This window comes from Aulonocara sp. 'chitande type north' Nkhata Bay, linkage group LG2 (genome assembly GCF_057382095.1).
Source record: "Aulonocara sp. 'chitande type north' Nkhata Bay isolate Kocher_YH1m ecotype deep benthic linkage group LG2, A_spYH_male_GT1.1, whole genome shotgun sequence".
Taxonomy (NCBI): domain Eukaryota; kingdom Metazoa; phylum Chordata; class Actinopteri; order Cichliformes; family Cichlidae; genus Aulonocara; species Aulonocara sp. 'chitande type north' Nkhata Bay.
In genome coordinates, this window is record NC_141345.1 from 32,584,003 (window position 1) to 32,605,418 (window position 21,416).

The 21,416-nt window shown below is 39.2% G+C and overlaps 1 protein-coding gene across 1 annotated transcript in view; it reads left to right on the forward strand.

Annotated features, from left to right (window-relative positions):
- Positions 1–21,416, forward strand: part of fstl5 (follistatin-like 5) — a 197,731-nt gene that overhangs the window by 113,578 nt on the left and 62,737 nt on the right. The window contains exon 7 of the mRNA XM_086259763.1: positions 17,469–17,635. Coding sequence (XP_086115889.1) covers positions 17,469–17,635 — 167 coding nt within the window. The remainder of the gene's footprint in view (positions 1–17,468; positions 17,636–21,416) is intronic.

Sequence of the window (21,416 nt, forward strand, 5' to 3'; positions counted from 1 at the left end):
CAATAACACTGTGGGGTGCTGAGCCACCCTTGATGTGGTCATTGTGTGGCCATAGCTCTCCAGTTTGCGGTTGGTCTCTGGTGTGCTTGATTTACTGAACTTTTTGGATTAAAGTAACTTGTTGTGGTATAGGGCCACTTGTATGTGACTGTCTGTGTGGTGGAGACAACAGATCACTTGGTTGTGATTATTTGTTGCTACTTTTGGTTTTGTGTTGTAGCAGATCAGGTAATCATTTTGGGTTTGACTGTTGTGCTCCTTTGTGTTGGTCACATGTTACTTTTTGTCTGTTCAGTGTGGCAACTTCAAATCCTCATGCCCATCCATGCTTAGAGATGCCAACTATAACGTGAACACTGTGCTTCTGTTAGCTTTAACTTTTATTCCAGGTTTGTGGGTCAAGGAACTGAAGGCTTCAGAGGGGCTTTTAATAAATTTAAGGGTCCTAGAGGAACCCTTTTAAGGGAGGAGGTGTTACGTCCCTCTGCAGCTTCTAATCGTCTCAGTGTTTTCAGCTGGTGCTAATTGGCCACACCTAGTCAGGTGTGGATAAAAGCATACCTGAGGCAAGCATTCCGGCAGTGCACTAGTCTTTGCCTTGGTGGCACCAGCCATTTTAGCCAACCTGGTTTTCCATTTTAGGATGAAACCTCTTCTCACCCACACTCTGTTATTCATCTCCTTTTTTTATGTTGCGGCTTTTGAGCCGGGTCGTAACAGTAATTTATTTCAACATGTGAACAATATACAAGTACATTTAGAAAAGAAAATAAGAAAGAAAAAATGCTATACAAATTACATACAAAAAAAATGTTCTGATTAATTTACATGTTGAAAGGGAGTGGGAAGAAGTAAACACTTATTTAATCCCACCCCTTTGCCATAAATTATCAGTTAATATTTAGTCAGCTTCCTTACTGATATAATTTGTAATAAAAATAGTGAACAGATTTCCGATATACTATAATATCACATCATGAGTTTTTTTTTTTTTGTTTGTTTGTTTTTTAAATGGAGACATTCACTTAATTTAAATATTTTCCTTTTCTTTATAGTTCGAGAAGATCATATTTTTTATAACTCTTTTTGAACAGTTTCATGTATGCAGTTAATTAGGCTTTGAGTTTTTCTTTGAAATCTGAGAAGGACCTAACTTGTTATTAACATTTGAACTGACAGCCTGTTTCTGTTCTTTTGGCCATTACAAAGTTAGGATTGTGGTAAACCTCGAGAAATATGTGATGTCTTGCCAAAGTTTACTCACTGAGACCTGCAGATTGTTGCCAACTGTGTTGTACTATTGAAGGAGTTCAAAGTGGAAATGGTTCAAAAGAAAGCAGGTCACAACTTCTTAGAAACAGTAGTTCAATCCAAATCTCCATCATTAGGCAGCATAAAGACAACAGGTGCTGTGTGATATCTGAGTCACACTAACACATGTGCACCAGTTTCTGTCTTGTTTCCTTCCTATTCACGGTTCCTCCCTGTCTGACATTTTCAGTCAGCTCAATATCCTCTGACAGAATATCTTCTGACATTTGGCTGGCTTGACACATTTAGCAGAGGGAGAGAATTCATAATCAACCTTCATCTTATCAGCCCTTTGTATTTGAAGCATTTCCTAGAGGAGACCAAGAAAAAAAGTCACAGGAGCAAATGACAAAGTGCAAGAGTCTCATCTAGTCTGCTGGATTCCACATCATACATGAATGTGTGGGAGAGAAACCCCTTCTGGCAAGTCACAGAAACACAGAACCCCATTCTTTGAAGAGTTGAGTTGCTCTCTCTTCCTTTTTTAGGTTTCAGAGGATTCTTTTTTTTCTCAAGTTTCCAACTTAACTGCTCACAAGGAAATAGGATATTTAATGTGAGTAAATAAACTCTGTGATGGAGTTTCTTTCAACCTGCCTTACTCCTCTTTTAGACTTTTTCATTTTTTGTATCCTTGCGTGCCACTTTATGTTACTATTTAGCGACAGCGGGTAATTATCCAAGTGCAGAATTAATCTTTGGATAAGCTATTTTTTAAGACGCTTTACTGGAAATTGCTTCTATATTGATGTTAATAGTTACAGAGGCAATCAATAAACAATATGCTTAGCACAGCTGAAGTAATGTGTCTTTGTCAACAACTCAGGATTTCTGAGTATATTAATATAGAAAACAAACAGAAATAAATCCACAATACTTTCAGTGGTAAAAGTTCTCATGTAACATACTCATTTTCCTGTGTATATCTCAGTGTGAGATAGAAATACATATAAAGCAAAAAAGATTTTTGTTTTTTTATTCCATCCCATGTGGGCAGTATCAGATTGCTCAAAGGAATTCAACTCTCTTCACCGAACACTCAATATTGAATACTTGGTTTACTGACGTGCATTACATACCTGGAGGTCATGGTAGTACTCAGCTTGTGCTTCTTCACTCTATTCATGTCCAAACCTGTTTCTCTCTCCTAAATACTTCCATCCTTTCAAGATAGGCCCACAGCTCAGAAAGAAATGATGATAAAAAGACCAACATCTCTAGAGACTTAACAGCGTGACTGAAGAATTTAGTTCTCCTAATTTCTATGTAAATGTACTTATCTATCATATAGTCAGTAGAGAGAGGTGATAGTAACTCTAGTGTAGTATAAAGTGTCTTTCTTCTAGATACTGACCAGAAAGCCAACACCCCAATCCACTGCCATTCCTTCAAGTTGAGAAGCAGCGAAGTAGTTAATTTTATAGAAATACATCTTTCTAACTATGGAGGAATCAATAAGGGGAGCTAGTATTAAAATATTTAATCACAAACATTTGATGCAAACCCATCGTTTTGTTCTGTAAGCAGGCCTGAAACATGACAAAAACCGCTCAATTCAGAAAAGAGCTTCAAGTGCTACTCCTAGTTGGTGTTTAGGGAGTAAAGGTTTAAAACCATAGGCAGTATAAAAGATAGATGTAGCAAACGTGACATCAGACATTGGTATTTTGATCTTTTGGAGCTGGATCTGACAAGTGAAGGATGGATCTGGCTATGGAACCTTACGCTTATTGGGTAATGACTTGTGAATATCAAGTGGTTGGTAAATGAGGACATTCTCCTTTCTCATTTTTTACAGAGTTCACAGAGCAAGGGAGCCAAGGGTCATTTTCACGTTGATCTTTATACAACTGGTCTTTTTGCGAGTCTTTTAAGTCACTTCCATTTGCGCTTTACTTTTCAAACCTGAAAACCTACATCCATCTTTTTTGCAATGTAAAACCAAGTAACATGTGATCTACTACAGCAGATTTTTTTCTTTAAGCTTAAATGTGACTTTGTTAGTTTGCTAAGTAATTTCAAGGTGATGTTGCGTGGCCTTCTAGCTTTCAGTCAGCGTCAGTAAAACTGGGGAGATCAACATATAAGTATAAATAAGTGTATATTTAAATAAAATTCATCTCAAACTGAACAAGTAAGATATTTAAACAACCTCACAGAAAAACAGAATCTCTCTTTTCACACCAGAGAGAAAAATGTGTAAAACCAGACTGGTTGGCAAGTGATTGCTGGAGTTAGGTTTGATTGCTAACTTGCCAGTTACACCGGTGTAACTGGAGAGTTAGCTCTGAAAAGCTCCTTGCAATTGCTTTGATTGGTAGAAGATTGTCATGGTGACAGTAGTCACCCTTTTTCACCATTTAATAAAATCCAGATTTGAGGTAAAAAAAAAAAAAAAAAAGTCTTGTTGACTTTTGAAAAACAAAACGTGGGACATGTCCATTATACTGTGTCTTGAGACGAGGGGGATACCTGTTCATTCAACTGGGAAGACAACCCAGACTCCCCAAAATATATATTTCAGGTAGATCACCAGGCTGCATACTGTATTTTGCCCTGATGCTCACAATCATGCAACATAAACGCTAATTGGAAAAGCATTATTTTTTATAGTATATTGAACTTACTAAAAACACAAATCAATCAGTTTTACTGAGCATGGCTAATCTATTTTATTACTGCTGATAGTGTTCTGTCTGTGCACAGGTAGAAAGCAGCTATATAATGAAACATACTTAATTCTTTTCTTCTTCTTTTTTTAATCTGAGTGGGCTGGTGCGCAGCTGCTGATAATGCTGCAATAACAGGCATCTCCAGTATAAATCTGAGTCAGAGCACTTAACATTTATTTCAGTGACTTGTAGGTTGTAGCCTGATAGAGCCTGGTCACAGAGCTTGGGGTAAAACTACACTGTAAAGTTATAGTTTCTCACTTCATTGCCAACATAATATTTATGCAAATACCTTAAGCGCTATCGTAAACTGAGCACGATCATAAAGTAAATCCGTTGGCTCAGTGTATCCAGAACTATGGTGTGGCTTGGAAATGAACAGCAGTAAAGGCAGAATGACTCTCCATGAAAACGACACCTGTCTGACTGCTGCGCTAATAAGGACCCTTTGCACACCTTTATGGAATATTCAAAGTATTGCAACATTGTTTGTCAGGACAGAAGATAAGATTCTAATGTCCATGCATTATTCATTCCTGCTTTGCATACACTGGAAGGGGGTTGAGAATCAATTTGCTTCAGCTAGCAGTAAGGAAACTGTCTGGCAGAAGTGATGTCTTTTAATTAGATGATGTTACAGATATGAATGTCTGCCATGCTGCTGATAGTGAGTACCATGTCATCGTTGAATAATTTGGTGAATGATGGCTCAGTGCATCATGGGTAAATAGATAAGGTGTCATCTATCACAAAGTGTCATTAACTTTTGGCGCACGAGTGACAAAATACATTGCACAGACACTGAAGCACCCGCATCATGCTCATTACCAGGCACCTTGATTTTATTTTGGGGTCTCATAGAAAAGTTTTACATGCTTAAACTATGTTAGTTATCTTTTACATACTGTACCACATCTTGCCATCCTTTATCTGCAGCACTCAGTTTTAGAGTCTGTTTCTTTAATATCTGTCTTCCAAAAAGCCCAGTCTGCTCTGATTCATTTTGGCATTACAAAAAAACTCAACTTTTTGATTGTTTTAAAATGCTGCAACTGCAGCAAATAGTTTCATTCACATAGTGATGGAGACAGAAAAAGACCTGAACTACAAATGAGCTGTTTTAGTCCAGCAGCAATGTTTCCTTTGAGAGAAGAAGACTGTTTAGCATTGGCAGTGCTCTTTTACATGTGCAAAATGATATATACAGTAACATCTGTCATATTAGAGTAGAGCAAAATATATAAGGAATCTTATAGCAATACAACATGAAAATAAACTCAACTATGGTAAATATACATGTCTCACTAAATACGAATGTCAAGTCAAAGTCATCTTTATTGTCAAAAACCATATGTACAGATCAATGTGTTGTAACAAAATCTATAATACAGTACATACAGTAGTTATACCTGCACTATGGCATTTGTTGTAAAGTGCAAATTTTATGCCATGTTTAGTCAGTATACAGTAGCAGCACTTGAATTATTTTATTTTTAAAAGAAGACGCTGCTGCCTGCACATGTGGCAAATGTATCACGCTTGCTACTATATATGTAGTTAGTAGGATACTTTCTGCTTTAATGCTAAGTCTGATACTTTCCTCTGTGGAATAGCAGAAGATAAATATTCCCCGTATTGTGGAAATCCATCTCTTTCTTTGCTTTACTCAAATTAAACAACTACCAGAAAGAAAAAACCTCAGTAAGCAACTGAGGACAGCAGAAGGTGCTACGCCAATTCAAAAGGCACATAGAAAAAAGTACTACTGTAGACTTTTTACACTCTTTTGCGCACTTGCAAATAAACTTTTGTTGTATTTAAATTCAGGAACCAAATCCACAAGCTGAAAGAATGGACAGTGTCTAAAGGGTGGTTTAAGATTAGCCAAGTCGGGTGCTTTTAGATTGAGGGCTTTTGAAAGCTGATGCGTGCAATTCACACAGAGACTGAATCCTTGTGTTAGTGAGCTTTTTAAGCTCTTTGAAGTTGGCTGTACAATCACAATGTGCTTTGCCTGTGCACCGCACACTTTAAATGTTATTAGTTTGGGAACACCTACTGAATGCAATCTTGAGGCATACTGCTTGGCAGACAACAGTGAAAATGAATTTGAAAGTATTTGGAAAGATCTCTCTGGATGAATGCAGCCTGAGGCAAACTTTAGTTTGAAAATCTATCTCTAACAAACCCCCCTCTCAGGTCCATAGACATTATACAGATTTGAGTCCCTTTCTTACATTTCAACTGTAAACTGTATTTGCCCTACTTTGGGTTATCAGAATCAGAATCAGAATCAGAATACTTTATTGATCCCTGGGGGAAATTATTTTTTGTTACAGTGCTCCATTTTAAACCAACATTAAGACAAGACAGACAATACGCTAACTAAGAATAGTACAATATATACATATATATACATACATACATACATAAGTCGCTTATAAATAAATATTTGGAAAAGAAACATCCTGTTAGCATGATAGAAATAGGTGGTTTATTTAAAGAATGTGGGATGCAGTATGTAGTTAATAGAATATACAATATTTGACTGATTCATAGTAATGACATACTCCAGTCTCCTTGGTTATCAACATATTGATCTGAACCATGACACCTGCTGACAGAACACATATCCAATATAACCACCTCTTTGATTTCTGCTGAGACTAAAAAGCCTTGGAGTGCCCGCTGGCCTCCTGAGGGATTGGTGGGAAGCTAAGATGGACTGTAACGTGAGCTATCATATATTACTCTTGTGATCCTCACACAGAAAGAATTTCTACTGTCTGCATCAAAACACATGATGTGTATTCATGTAGGGGTTATCCACCATATCCAACTACCTACAGCATGATTTTTCCTGGTTCAAAATGAGCCTTGGGCAGCTGACTGCATTTTAGCACGATTGATCAGTATGTAGTTAAGGCAATAAATCTGTGTTACTTTAACAAAAGCCTATTTCTGTCCACTTGTTAAACAAAAGCGTTTTATATTATAAAAACATTAAAAAAAGAATCCAAGCCTGGTTATTGTGCTTTGGGGGATGGTCAAAATTAACAATACATTTTTCGAGTGCAAGAATAATCCAGACACATGTTAACACACCTGAAGTAAGCTATGAGTGCGTTTTGTTATATTAGTGCAATATCCAGTTGTGTTCTAAGATAATGCTGTGGTACTATATGGCGGGGCGTGGCCTGCAGTGCCGTGCAGGGAAGGCGTACGCACCTGCACGGCATCTGCAATCATGCCTCGCCGACTTAAGTATTGCACCGGGTCCTGTTATAGTGGTTGTTGTTATGTTGAGCTGGCAGTGGGAGAGCTGCAGCTCAGTGTGTGGATGTACAGCAACCGTTTTTGAAATAAAGTGTGCTGCAAAGCATAAATATGTCACCGGGTCTGCCGTGGTCATTCACATACTGTAATATTTTGCCAGCCGTAGACATTATAAAAGATGTAATTACATAATGTTATATATTTTTTTCTGAAATCTAATTTTCAATTCAGTTAAATTTTATCGACATAGCATCACATTACAACAAATCAAAAGGTACTTTATATACAGTGCATCATGGGAAGCACCTGGCTGCCTAGGTCTATTCCAGCATACCTAAGGCAGGATTTAGGGTCACCTGATCCAGCCCTAGCTATATGATTTATCAAAGAGTTAAGTTTTAAACCTAATCCTGAAAGTATAGAGTGTGTCTATCTCCTGAATCCAAACTGAAAGCGGTTTCCACAGAAGAGGGACCTGAAAGCTAAAAGCTCTGCCTCCCTTTCTACTTTAAAAGGAACCACAAGTAGGTGAAAGGCACATTCTCTATATCGGTCATATAGTATCAATAGGTCTAGATAAGATGGGGCCTGATTATTCAAAGCTTTGTGCGGGAGGAGAAGGATTTTATTTATCTGTTTGAAACATCGAGATGAGTGTTTCTTTCATTAGTAGAGTCCAACCCACATCAGATTTTTAAGGCAGAAAATTAGTGACTTAAAAATATATCGGCTCATATTTTTGTTATTTTAGACACATAAAACATGAATAGCCTTCCGTAATATCTGTTATGTGTAGTTATTTTTGAATCCTTAATAAGATGAGTGTCATTTAAAAAATAATCTTGTTTTTTTTTTTAACTGAGTCATGTATTACTCCTTACCCAACTCTTTACCCAACTAAGCTGGTTGTTGTGTTGGTGGCATTCCAAAAGCTTGTTACCTAAAGGGAAATTGCAGAGTGGACTTCTTGGTTTAAAAAAAATAGTTGTGACAAGGACGAGTGTTTCAGTGAAGCCGCTCACTTAATTGTTATAACGAAACATTGCTTGTGTAATACCTTTATTTTTTTGACCCAATGCCATGTTCCTTTTTTTTTCTTTGCTGTATGTTGCCAACCAAATATTGTCAGTGAATTTAAAAAATATAAATCAATTAAAGTTAACCTAAGTTTGAGCAAATACTAGATTCACTTGAGAAACCATTTCCAATTAGCTGCTAGAGTGAATGCTCAAACTTATTAGCCTTTTTAAAATTGATTTGGAGGAGCATAACAATTCTGGCTGTACAGTTGTGATTTCCTTTTGGTTTTTATTAATTATCTTTTCTTGTTTCTTTTTTATTATAATTGTTTTTATTCACATTCTTTTTCTTTTTAACCTAGTCCACCTCTAATCATGTGTTATCCCACGCGTGGTGTAATACAGACTTTGCCAGGCTTGAAAATTAGTTGACTTACACCCTTTACTTCTCTGAAGATTATAATTAGACATCCAAACCATCAGCCAGGCCTCTTCTAGGAAAAGCTGCTTCCATTAAGTCAAGTTTGCTGTTAGTCAGCACCCATGGTAGAGTGAGAGTTAATGGATAGTCTGACTGTTGCTTGTCAAAACCCCTGCTGAGTATTTCATTCAAGTGCTAAAATGGTTTCATAACTTGTGGCTCATTTTCAAACATGTTTCTGCTATATCTCCAGAATTTATTAAAAGAAGAAGTTGATGTACTTTTTAAATTTGAAGTAATCCTCGAGTAAAGTACTTTTTAGTCCATTAGTGTGGTATAAGGCAGCACGGTGGCACGGTGGTTAGCACTGTTGCCGCACAGCAAGAAGGTCCTGAGTTCAATTCCACCATCAGGCTGGGATCTTTCTGTGTGGAGTTTGCATGTTCTCCCCGTGTTTGCGTGGGTTCCCTCCGGGTACTCCGGCTTCCTCCCACCGTCCAAAGACATGCAACTTGTGGGGATAGGTTAATTGGATAATCCAAATTACCACTAGGTGTGAATGTGCGAGTGAATGTGAGTGCGAATGGTTGTCTGTCCCTGTGTGTTGGCCCTGCGACAGACTGGCGACCTGTCCAGGGTGTACCCCGCCTCTCGCCCTATGACAGCTGGGATAGGCTCCAGCGCCTCCCGCGACCCTGAAAAGGATAAGCGGAAGCGAATGGATGGATGGATAGTGTGGTATAATTTGTCTATGTATGCGCTCCCATTGACATGACTCATCACCCTGCAAACCAACACTGTGGGGGGACAAGCGAGACCAGCCCCCCCTGCCACCCCAATACATTACCAATTTCAGTATGAGCTTTGCAGTTTCACTATGCTGATTCAGTGGGCACAAGGTACTCAGTAAGTTTACTTGTGAAACATGTTTCTCCATGGCAGCTAGTCCTGTGCACAACGAGGTTGGAAACAGTGGGGTTTCAATGAATTAACTCTTCACTACTGTTCATGTGCCACTGATGGGTCAGGTTTAAATTCCCAGTGAGGAGAAATTTCTTACAATAAGTTCTACAGCTCTCTGAGTGAGAAAGGTTCAACTTGCTTTTCTGGCTGTCAGGAATGTTTCAGCATAAACGGGTTGCTGCATTCATTTGCTTCTCTCAGCATTTAACATCTCCTGTCATCTATTTGAAGGTGTAGGCCTGGCTGTAATGTTGCTGAAAAACTAGCAGAAACCAAGACAGTTGGGTGGAAGTGTATACTGCCCCTTTAACACACAAACTGGTGCCTGATGTTTGTCAGTAAAGTGCATCAGCACATACTGGAGTCAGCAGCATTAGTGGCCTAGTGGCTTTTATATTTAAGAAATAAGAAGTCATTGAAATATAGCCTCTCTTATGCTGTAGCTTAAGTGCCGTGTGATTTACTTATAGCAGGAAGATGGAGGATTTTTTTCATTACTTGTTTTCCACAAGGTAGCTGTGATAAAATTAGTCCAATTAGACATCCTCTTAAACTCTGTAGCATACTAATGCAGGCCGTCCCTCAGGATCTCTACCAGCAGCTTGGAAACAGACTAGAGGCTGATCAGCCAGAGGTAATGCACTCACAAAGGCCATTTGTGACTGTTTTAAAGCCATCCTGATGTTTAGAATGTTCGTGGGAGGAGGGTTGAAGGTGATAATAATAATATTCTCACCTTTTACCTAATACCTGTAATTTTTTTTGCATATTTAAGATGGTTTTAGCAAGCTGCAAAAGCACAGTTATTTATCCTCCTTCACAAGATGGTGAAAGGTGACACGAGATGCTGAGACGCCGCCCCTATAGCTGTGCATTATATAATCATCTCTTACAAGCACAGATTCATCATAAAAGGCAGCTCGTTGTTCTTTGACCTGAAGTTGAGCTGCAGTGTTTTCCATGTAAACAAACCCAAATTTATTATTTATTTTGCAGAATTCACCTGTGCAAACGTTAAGTACAGCTGCCTCTGACAATATTGATTACAGTTATCAACGTCTAAGCTCAAAAGATCTGCTCAGAAGATCTTAATTACAAGTACGTGATGATGAGTTAACAAGTCCCATGTCTGCATCTGTTTATATTTTCCTGTCTGCTTATTCATTCTTTGAAAAATTATTAAATAATTTCCCCATTTTGCATAAAGAATTAAGGACAAAACACAATGAAAAGCAATTTTGGAAAAAGCAAGGCATCGCATAAGACACAGTAATGAAAAGCAGCTCTGGTGGAATAAGAAGACACTGCTACTGTGTACACATACTTATTAATATAAAGAATATACTGAAATAAGAGAGCCATTATTACTTCACATCCATCCATCCATCCATCCATTCTCTTCCACTTATCCAATTCAGGGTCGCAGTCTCTATCCCAGCTGTTTTAACGTACTCTCGGGACAGGTCGCCAATCTATCTATGGCAGTTTGGTGAGAGAACTGTAAAAAAATGCTTCATAGTGTCATAATATAAATATTCTGTGTAAGCTCAGCCTTTTTTGAGCTTACGTAAGATTGTTTTGGAATAATTGGTTTTTATAACATGCAGTCAACTTCTTGTAGGTAATCTTGTAAGCTGTAAATTTCTTCCGACTACATCTTTTTCTCCCCTGAACAACAATTATGGTTATGTTAAACCTTTCATTTGTACTCTCTCACCAAGTTTTCCCAGTGATGTCAAAAACTGCTTTTTGGTCTTCACAGCTAGGTTGTTTCTGCATTACCAAGTAAGGAATGAAGGAAAGGCGCAATGTTTCCCTGTCAGCAATGTGGGTTTCTCTTAATAAATGCATAAAAAGTCACCTGATTAGTGTTTTGTTTCTTATTATACAGGGAACGATTTATTTTCTTTAAGTAGCGCAATAAGCCACAGCAGTTCAACATGAAAAGCAAAACTACAAATCTTCTTTGGGAAAACAAAGGACATGGGAATGTTTCACCAGTCAAACTATTTTCTGTTTCTGCCAAACATCCAAGTCCACAGAGTCATTCATGCGCTATATCAAAAACACAGAAGCAGAGACTCGATTCTTCTTGCTTTGGGAGAAAGTTTGCACAAATCAAGTCAACCATCCAAGATCAGAGAGCATTCAGATGAATGTGTATTCTGTTTTTTGGGGGGGTGTTTTTTACCTTTGAGTCTATGCATATGATCTATGAATACTGAGCATCAGGGAAAAATACTTTTATCTCCTCTTCAAAATGTCAAACTCAAAAGCAATTGGGGCTACACAGACGTTCAGCTTTGGTAATATTGAATGTCATTAGGATTGAGCGAGAGAGTAAGTTAGAAAGGAATGAAAGACTCGGTGAAGAAAGACAACTCGAGTGAGCATGTATTTGAAAAAGAGGGCGACAGAGCATGATAGAGGATGGAGTAAGAGGGTTGGCTAAGCAACCTTGGTGCAATTTGTCTTCATGCAGCTGGTCCTTTGCAGCGTCCTCTAGGCAGAGCCTATTTTCCCTGACAAGCTTGTTGCCTCCAGTGCAATAGGTGATTTACCTTGTGCCGTGCCACTGACCAACATCCCCTTCTGAGAGCAGAGGAGAGTAAATCAAAAGTCTGGACCTTACCGTTAATCACTAATTACAGGTCGAACGGTGAAGGTTGATCCTTCTCTGGGGGCTGAGTCCCTCAGGCCTCAAATCAGACCAAAAAGAGGAGCCGGTGCCACTTCCTCCACTGATAAATCTTTAACACAGGAGCTCCTGCACGCTGAAGGCTTTCAGCTGGCTCTGGCCGCCCAGACTCCCCTTTCTCTGAGGATTTTCTCATTCGGGTCGGATCCCTTCCCTTCCATCCCACCCTTGCTCCACCCAATAGCTAAAGCTTGCCTGTCTGTCTGCCTGCCCACTTTCTTCTTAAAATTCTCCCTATACCTTCACAGATTTCTATCCCCCTGGGGATCAGCAGCAAATCGAGTTTGTTGCTTGCAGCGTATTCCAAAAGCATTACGATACAAGGGTGCTATAATTGAATGGTTAGGGAGGACATTATTAAAGGAGATTTTTGTCAGTGTATCCACCCACCACCACCTCAGCACCATGTAGAGCACCAAGTAGCTCCTTGATCTGCTGGCTATATTGTTATCAGTGTCAGGGTAGGAGGAGGTATGTGGCCACGAGTGACTGAGGATCCACTTTCCTTAAATCTTTGCTTTCTGCATGAGGGTCATGTTATTGTGTTTTGTTTTCCTTGCTTTGTTTTTCTTCTTACTTTCCCAATTATGTTTTCTTCTGGACATTGTTAATTTTACCTGACACCTTGATTGCTTCATTTTGGGTTGCTATGACTATAGTTAATGTAACGTGAATTTGGTAAAAGTACACTCAGACTCAGCCCATTATTTTCTCATGAACTTTGATTGAAACAAAGTTGAAGTAAAATAAATAACCATTTATTACAGGAAGGATAAACGTAAACCAGACTTACCAAATTGTCAATAAAAATAGAATGCAATGATCTCTTAAATTGGGCAGCACGGTGGCACGGTGGTTAGCACTGTTGCCGCACAGCAAGAAGGTCCTGAGTTCAATTCCAACATCAGGCCGGGGTCTTTCTGTGCGGAGTTTGCATGTTCTCCCCGTGTTTGCGTGGGTTCTCTCCGGGTACTCCGGCTTCCTCCCACCGTCCAAAGACATGCAGCTTGTGGGGATAGGTTAATTGATTAATCCAAATTGTCACTAGGTGTGAATGTGAGTGTGAATGGTTGTCTGTCCCTGTGTGTTAGCCCTGCGACAGACTGGCGACCTGTCCAGGGTGTACCCTGCCTCTCGCCCTATGACAGCTGGGATAGGCTCCAGCGCCCCCCGCGACCCTGAAAAGGATAAGCGGAAGCGAATGGATGGATCTCTTAAATTATTAATGGTAGTAGTACAAAGAGTACAAATCAAATGTTTGAACTGATAAATGTCTGTTTTAAGCATATATAGTCATCTTAAATTTGCCTGCCAAGCATTTGAAAGAAATTTATGACGGAAGGTAAAAAACCAGTGGACAAATTGTGTGATTCTTAAGCAAAAACAGTGACACACACACCCCCAAAAAAACCTCTTGTGGAACATCTGAAAAGTAATAATTGGTGAACCTGGCAAAATGTCACCTTGTCTCTTAGATACTAATAGCTTTAAAAGCAGAAGCAATTCTTCCATTTTGACAACTTCTAAGTATTTAAGGCGAGTGACACGAGCTGGAGCTGCTGCTTCAGTTTTCATTGATATAGCCTGCAGTGTTCTTAAGAAAACACAATGAGGGTGCAATAGGTCAACAGTTGCATCAGTAGCACTTATTTACAGGGTTGTGCACTATGAGTTCTGCTGTAATGTCCTCAGGCTCTTGAGAGAGAGTATATGGCAAACACGACCAGTGCCACTGGGTCGTTGTGTGCCTGCAAACATCACAATGGAAACAGTTTTTTTGGCCTTCCTACACAATCTTTACTGTCTACCAACCCTGCGCCATACTTAGGGTCCTTACAACTTTGTCTTATATCCTAAAATAAAGGGGGCGACATAAATTGTTATGTTAGCAGACGTTATATGCTACCTGTGGCAGTGGATCCACTTTGCTGAAACATGAAAAAATACTCAAGAGGTGAGCTAAAGAGAGCAGTGCATCTGTAAGCCCTGAAACAGTGTTTCCCTTGTTGACCTGAAGTTGTCCGTGTACATCAACACTGCATAAAAAACATGTCTAATGAGCTGTTATAAAACTAGTTTTTGCTCCTAAATGTTTTTCCATTTCCCTTCAGTCATTATTATTTATTTCCATCCATGACAGCTCTCATATCACCCCCGCTGACAACTGTTGTCATGTCTTTATTACATTGAAGCAGTTCTTAATTAATCAAATGTGTTCCATCAAATGACTGTCATATTACGGTGTCCACAGGGGAGATGTTCCAATCGTTTATGAAGCTGGTTATTGCTTTTCATATATCATTTACACCATGCTTTTTCTAAATCAAAACAAGTGGCAGGTTTATTATTTATTTCCGTCGAAAAAATACTGTCTGTGCTGGGCATCACATGACATTTTATCATTAACCAACAAAAGAGACTGACTAATGAGCAAATATGTTTGCTTTTTAGGTTTTAGTTTGAATGTTTTCTTTTCTTTTCAACTTCAATATTTGTGTTCAAGATCATTTGTTATTAAGAAGGAAACACTTTAATTTTCATCTCCTAGGGGATTGTCGTGCTGACACACATAGGAATATAACAAAATAAAAAACTATTAAGAAATCTAAAGTTTATCCTTCAAGTTTATCTACTGAAGATAGATAGCAACTACTGTTGCCTTTATCTTCTACATCTTTACTATCTCCTCTCTCAGCCCTTGGTATACCTCTAGGTTTGCGAGTTCCATCTTCCTGAAGTTGTTATGACAGATTTAGCTGACCATGTCAGCTGGGTATTATAGCTACATGTATCACTATGGCCTCCTGTTTGTCCACCACTACCGGTTGGTTAGCCATCACCAGTTTATTTACCTTTATCTGGAAGGCCCACCAGCTCTTAGCTTGGTCATTCACAACCACCCTATGGGGTGTATCCCATTTTGTGCGAGGAATTTCCAGGCCATGCTCCGCACAGATGTTCCCGTATACTATGCCAGCCACTTGTTTATGGTGTTCTGGTTATATATAGACTTTGAGCATCTTGCTGTTATGTGCTGAATTGTGTCAGGGGCATCTTTGCACAGCCTTCACTTCGGGTCTTGGCTGCTGTGGTGGACCCTAGCCTCTATTGATCTTGCGTTGAGAGCTCATTCCTGTACTGGCATCATTAGGGCCTCTGTGCTGTCTTTCAGCCCAGTTTTGTCCAGCCATTGATAGGATTTTACGATATCAGCCACTTCTTCCATCTGCTGGTGGTACATGCCGTGCAGAAATCCATCCTTCCATAATGGTTCATTTTCTTGCTCTTATTTATTGGGTTTTTGCTATCTGAGTTATTCTCTAAGCACATAGGTCATCTTCCTGATGTAGCTAAGGAGTCTTTGTTCTTTCATCTATCCAATGCATCTATTCAAGCACAGACTAATGCAATAGCCTAATGGTATATGGGTCACTGACTCACTCCAATGAGCTATAGTGGTAGTCAGTGTTTTTTTTAATCGCTTTTTCAGCAGTTGAATAAGAAAAAAATTTCTAGAAGAAACTGCAGCCTTATAAATTACAGCAGAGTTTGTTCAACACTTCACTAACAGTATAATCATTTAAACTTAGTTATTCTTCACTCAGAAGAAAGGGCTCTCATTAATCCTCTAATTTTGATGTAATCCTAGCAGTGATTTGCCTGGGCTTAAACAGGGTTTCATTGGGCCAAATGTGAGATTAGAAGTCTTAACTCAAAGCTTCCCACTGAAAAGAAGTATGAGTTTTCACGCGGTCTCAGTGTGATTAGCTTGGATCTAACACGCTAGCCAAGTTCACAGTTCAAAGACACAACAAGTGGACCAAACACAGCAAATGAGTGAGAAGGTTAAAAAAAGCAATCAGCAGACATTGGTAAAAGGGCCACAGGAGTCATGCTGTAATTGAAGGTGTTCTCATCCTCATTCTCTGGGCTGTGGCAAGTGAACACTGTTGGACCTGCTCTTTCATTAGGTTTTGTATTTCATGCCCTTAGGAGCAGAACAAATTGAGTCTCTGTTTCCTTTTGCTCCATTGCTCATTACCCAAGAGAAAGATTAAAAGGCATTCTTTCACAGGCCACATTACATAATATCAGCAAAGTTGGACTGTAAATTGTACTTGTTGTCTCTTCAAAATACTGGACGCACCAAGGCATTAAACAACTTCAGCCATGGTGACCTCTCGCCAAGCTACCCGATCTGACTTACGTGCAGTATTCTCTCTGTGTTGGTCTCATCATCATCAGAATGAGGTTTTAAACACTTTGGTGTACTGCAGAAATACTGAAGCGAGCAAAAAACTAACTCTGGTTGAGGTGAGGGGTTGTGTTTCTGTGGGGAACCTTTGTGAACATAGAGAATTTTTTTCTTTTCCTTTTTCTTTTTTGATTTCAATGTTACTTTCATCAGAAAGTGTGTACTCCTGGGCTTTTACAACAGCATGGAGATGTTTTAAACTCTTAGAACACTGAGCATGTTAAAAATATTCCAGCTTTAAGTTACAAAGCACCACGCTTCAGTTGAGATTTTAGTAGTCAGCCGACGAGTAGTACTGGTGCCTCCCAAGAGTGTCAGGTTTGTTCTTTTAGCTAAAAAAAGAAATACATAGTGGTGGACACAGACTCTGCAGAGAGGCTGATAAAGCAGAACTTCCATTAAAGTATCTTCACATAAATTATGCAAAGTGTTTACAGAACGTTAAACTTAATTCCCTCTCATTACTGTGCAAAATGCAATAATTGTGCTGCCTCGGTGCATATTTAAAAAAAGAAGTGTCTCCCGCTATAGCACGGTAGCAACTAATTGAGACATGCTTGTATTGTGTGTCTTATTTTTATGCTTCGTTTTTATGCTTCAAGAAAGATGTGAGAAATCCATGAATTTTGAAACATCTCAGTGGGTAAATTGTGAGCCATTAGAAGAATGAAAAGCCCGTGAGTACTCAATGCAGAAAAAATATAGGATGACTGAGTTGAATCATATTTTTTACTGTTAGCCTTCATGTTCATAGTTTAGAGAGGCTACTTTTACTCAGAAGGTTAAATGTTTCAAAAATCATAAATTGAGCCAAAGACAGTCACTCAAACTTTTCTGTTTATCTCATCAACAGATGCGTACCTGCTCACCCTTCCAGAGGACCAGAAAGTCAGCGTGACAACAGTAACCGTGGGCCAGAGTGCTGTGTTGACTTGCGCCATCACAGGTGAACGGAGACCTCCTATATTGTGGAAGAGAAACCATCAGTATCTGAACTCCTTGAATCTGGAAGACATCAATGTAAGAGCTACCTGTCAAAACTGCCTTTAATTTATTGTTTCTAAATAGATGCAATCTAGTTAGATGTGCATAGAACTTTGAATAGTTCTAATTATTGCATTTTCACAGCAGCAAGTCTCACCAATTTGCAGTTTTTGCAGGGCTGTCACTTTTTTTTTCCTTTTGGAAAAAAAATTACACAAAAAAAATCCCTCCTATATTTTCTTCTCATCATATTTCAGCTTTATTCTTTTGGCAGTGGCTCAGATTGTCAGCGCATTTTATTTGACTGTTGGCACTGGCTTTGTATTGTAGGCCTGACAGTAATCCGGAATGTCAGTTTGTGTTCCTGGTGTCTGTGTTTAGAGACTGCTGGGAGGGGCTGGGATTTCAGACAAAGACAAAAGATGAAGGGGGATACCGAAGGGGTTCAGCCCTAGAGGAAGGACCTACTTTTACAACTTGGTGAAAGACTGCGTGTGCGTATGTGTCGGCGTTTTAATCTGTATGCACGGCCCCAGACAGCCCTCTGTGTCACTTTCATCCACATCAAAAGGAGCACGGATACTTAACGTAGCGAGATACACAGAGAGGTACAGAGGCAGCTCCTTTGCTTTACCCTTTTCCTCTCCATGTGTCTGGGCTGACCAAGATGAGTGTGATACTGCTGTGCATAATTAAGTCAACACTGTCGAAGAAGATAAAGGGAAACCCAGCGAAGCCACTAATGTACCATTAAATCTTGATGACCCTTAAAATGAGTAAGAGGCGCCCAGCTGTCGCCAGTCATCCTTGGCACCATCAACTGGCTTTAAACTAGTGTGCTGGTGCTGGATGGAGGTGATGTGCAACTATTATAGAAACTTGTGCCAACCCCATACGTAAGTCAGATTTTTTTCTCAAGAACGCTTGAGAGGATTTATGGAAGTGAAAAAAAGTGAAATGCAAGTTTTTGTAAGGTCAACCTGGACTTTGATCTTTTTCATATGTCTTTTTCAAGAACTGTTTTACTGCTTTGTTTTTTGTTTTGCAAGATTCAACAAAACCATTTTTTGTTTCATCTTCTTATTTTGCCTGAAGACACGGCAGAGTTCAGCATCTCAACGAGAGGTGGTCTTTGTCTGCTTTTCATGCACTGTCATCCGTTTCCACAGTGACCAGTATCAGATCTTGCCCAGGTGTAGTTTCAATTCAAATGTCAGCTCAGGGATGAAAGCTTCTGCTACTGAATGAGGTTCATTATGAAGAAATGCTTTCTCTGGAGTTCATCAATAGCTTGGAAAAATGACAGCATATAGACGAAGGAATAAAAATGACCTATTTTAAAACTGTTGGGCATTGCTATGATTTTACATCAGAACTTAGATGAAAAAAAAATCTCTCCACCTTTTCTACTCATACATTTTTTTCCCATTATTGTGAGAGCAGGGAGGAGAACAGGCTGTGCTGGTAATCAGAGTTCTGCCTTTTGTGGTTTGCAAACGTCTTACTCTTAGAGAAAGCATCAAAATTTGATGTCCGTCCACAGAACTCAAGGTTTGAGTTGCACATCATGGAGAAAGCGGAGTTGAAAGAAGGCTTCAGCTAACAGTTTGCATTTTAATTAACCCTAACCCACTTTGGTACCCCCAGGGCTTCATAGTACTTGTGGTAAATGTTGACACATAAATTATACTCGCTATGCCTCTCGCTCTATGGTGCACACAGCCTGTTGGGTTGATGCCAGTGCAGCTTCATGAAGTGAAACTGAGTTGGACAACTACAGGGACTAATCTGGCACTTCATACTGAGAGAACTTGATCTAGTCTGATCCTCGGGGTATGCGATTGTCAGATTAGATTTTTTTTGTTGGTACCTAAAAACGCCCAAGTTTACAACCTCTGCTGTTGCTCAGATTACCTCTTCACTTACACTAAACAGTGTCAGCAAGACAATCAGCATGAATGCTAACAGCCTCTTGCTTTTTAACAGAATACTGTGTGAAAGCCACGCAGCATCAAGAGGAACTACCAGTGGAACAGGCGCAGCTCATTCCAGATTTATTTTTGGCCCTCAGACATCCAGTCAATCATTGTTGTTCTTTCCAGAGAGGAGAATGGATTTTGCCTGCATTTGGCATCCACAAGCCCTTTCCCAAATTGCCTTGCAGACAATTTCTGTATAATTGCTGTCTGTTAATATTTGTGAGCATCTGATGCCAGCCTTAATTGGAGTTATATTCCTGTGAGTACACATGGGAGATTTATGCTGTGTAATCTCGCAGGCCCTCCCAATTTTAGAACGTTGTTATTTTAGATTTTTTTTCCCTCAGACTTAGTGAATTGCACATTAATCCCAGCGGGGCGCTTGTATCCTGGAGTTCAATAGAGCCTCTCTGAATTCTGACAAAGCAGCTTACTGTAATTCCGTGAAGTTGACAGTTGCTGGCTATTGCATCATCATCCAAGGCTGTCAGTATTTCAATCCTCCCTGAGTGGCCAAGCCAAAGACACAGTTGTGTACTGTGCATGTCTCTGTGCAAGAGTTTGTGCGTGTACCTTCGTATTTGCTTTTGGGGATGATGACTCTTTGGTTTTGGCAAAAGTTCAGATGATGACATTTTTGTAATTTTTCAAAAGTTTGAAAATCCATCTATTTAAAGGAGTATTTAGAAGGGATTTGTATACAGTATTTCTCAGCAGCTTTCAGAGTAGTACGTCCTACTTAAATTAGTGCTTTCACAATAGAAACATATCTCATTAGGACCAAAATCTTTGATCTGAATCATAAAAAACATGCATATGTTTAAAAATAGACATGTTTTGAAGACAGACATTAAAGCTTCAATAGGAGAAGATGAAACACAGGAAACAGCACAAGCTTATCAGAATGTTTCTTATTCTCCTTTCTGATCACATGCATTGAAGTCGGTATTTATCTGATATAATTCTTAAGCAGCTGTTTTTTTTTTAAATTGAATGCAACTCCTGTGCTGTTTCTAACAGATGATTCAATCAAGTTTTGTGATAACACATTTCAGATAATACATGAAATAACTGAAACTCAGTGTCCTGTTTTAAAATAGCTACAAAAACATGTAATTTAGCAAAGCAATCATATGGTCTGGAAGCTTAGCTCATATTCTGTACTGTCTGTACTGGGTGACTTGCTGCCATGTCAGTGTGCATTCAACAGACAGTTTGCTGAGAGAATAGCTGATATCTCCTAAAGTGATGCCACAGTTAAACACTATAAAACAAGAAACAAATTGCAAAAACTGCAAATGTTCATATTTGAGACAAGTGCATTTATCATTTTTTACTAAGCCTTGATGATGCAAGAGTTAGCACTAGGGCAGGTTAATAACTCCCGATTTCCAGAAAGTTGATCGAATTTATTTGGATGCAACATTTTCAGTGGTACAAATGTTTCATCACTCATCCAAGTGACTTCTTCAGTCTCAGCTGATTGCAGGTTTCCCCAGGCTTATCAACAGTACAGTTGCATAACGATCAAAACTACCACCACTGCATAACGATGAGTTACGAGATCCAAGAGAAAAGGAGGACACTCGCTGCCCAAGTGAAAAGCATTGTTGATCTCATATATGTCACGAGTGTTGGAAGAGTTGAGATGCATATTTTTTAAAACTTTGTGTCTCTGTGGCTTTCAAACCCGAAATGCAATGCACAAGAAATGGTCCACCTCAAGCAAGCATCAGGTTCACAGCAGGATTACTACTTACTAGTGCCAAAAGCACTGAGGAAACCAAGTAACCACTGCTAAGTGGTTGCAATCAATCATCACTCTTTAAATGAAAGGA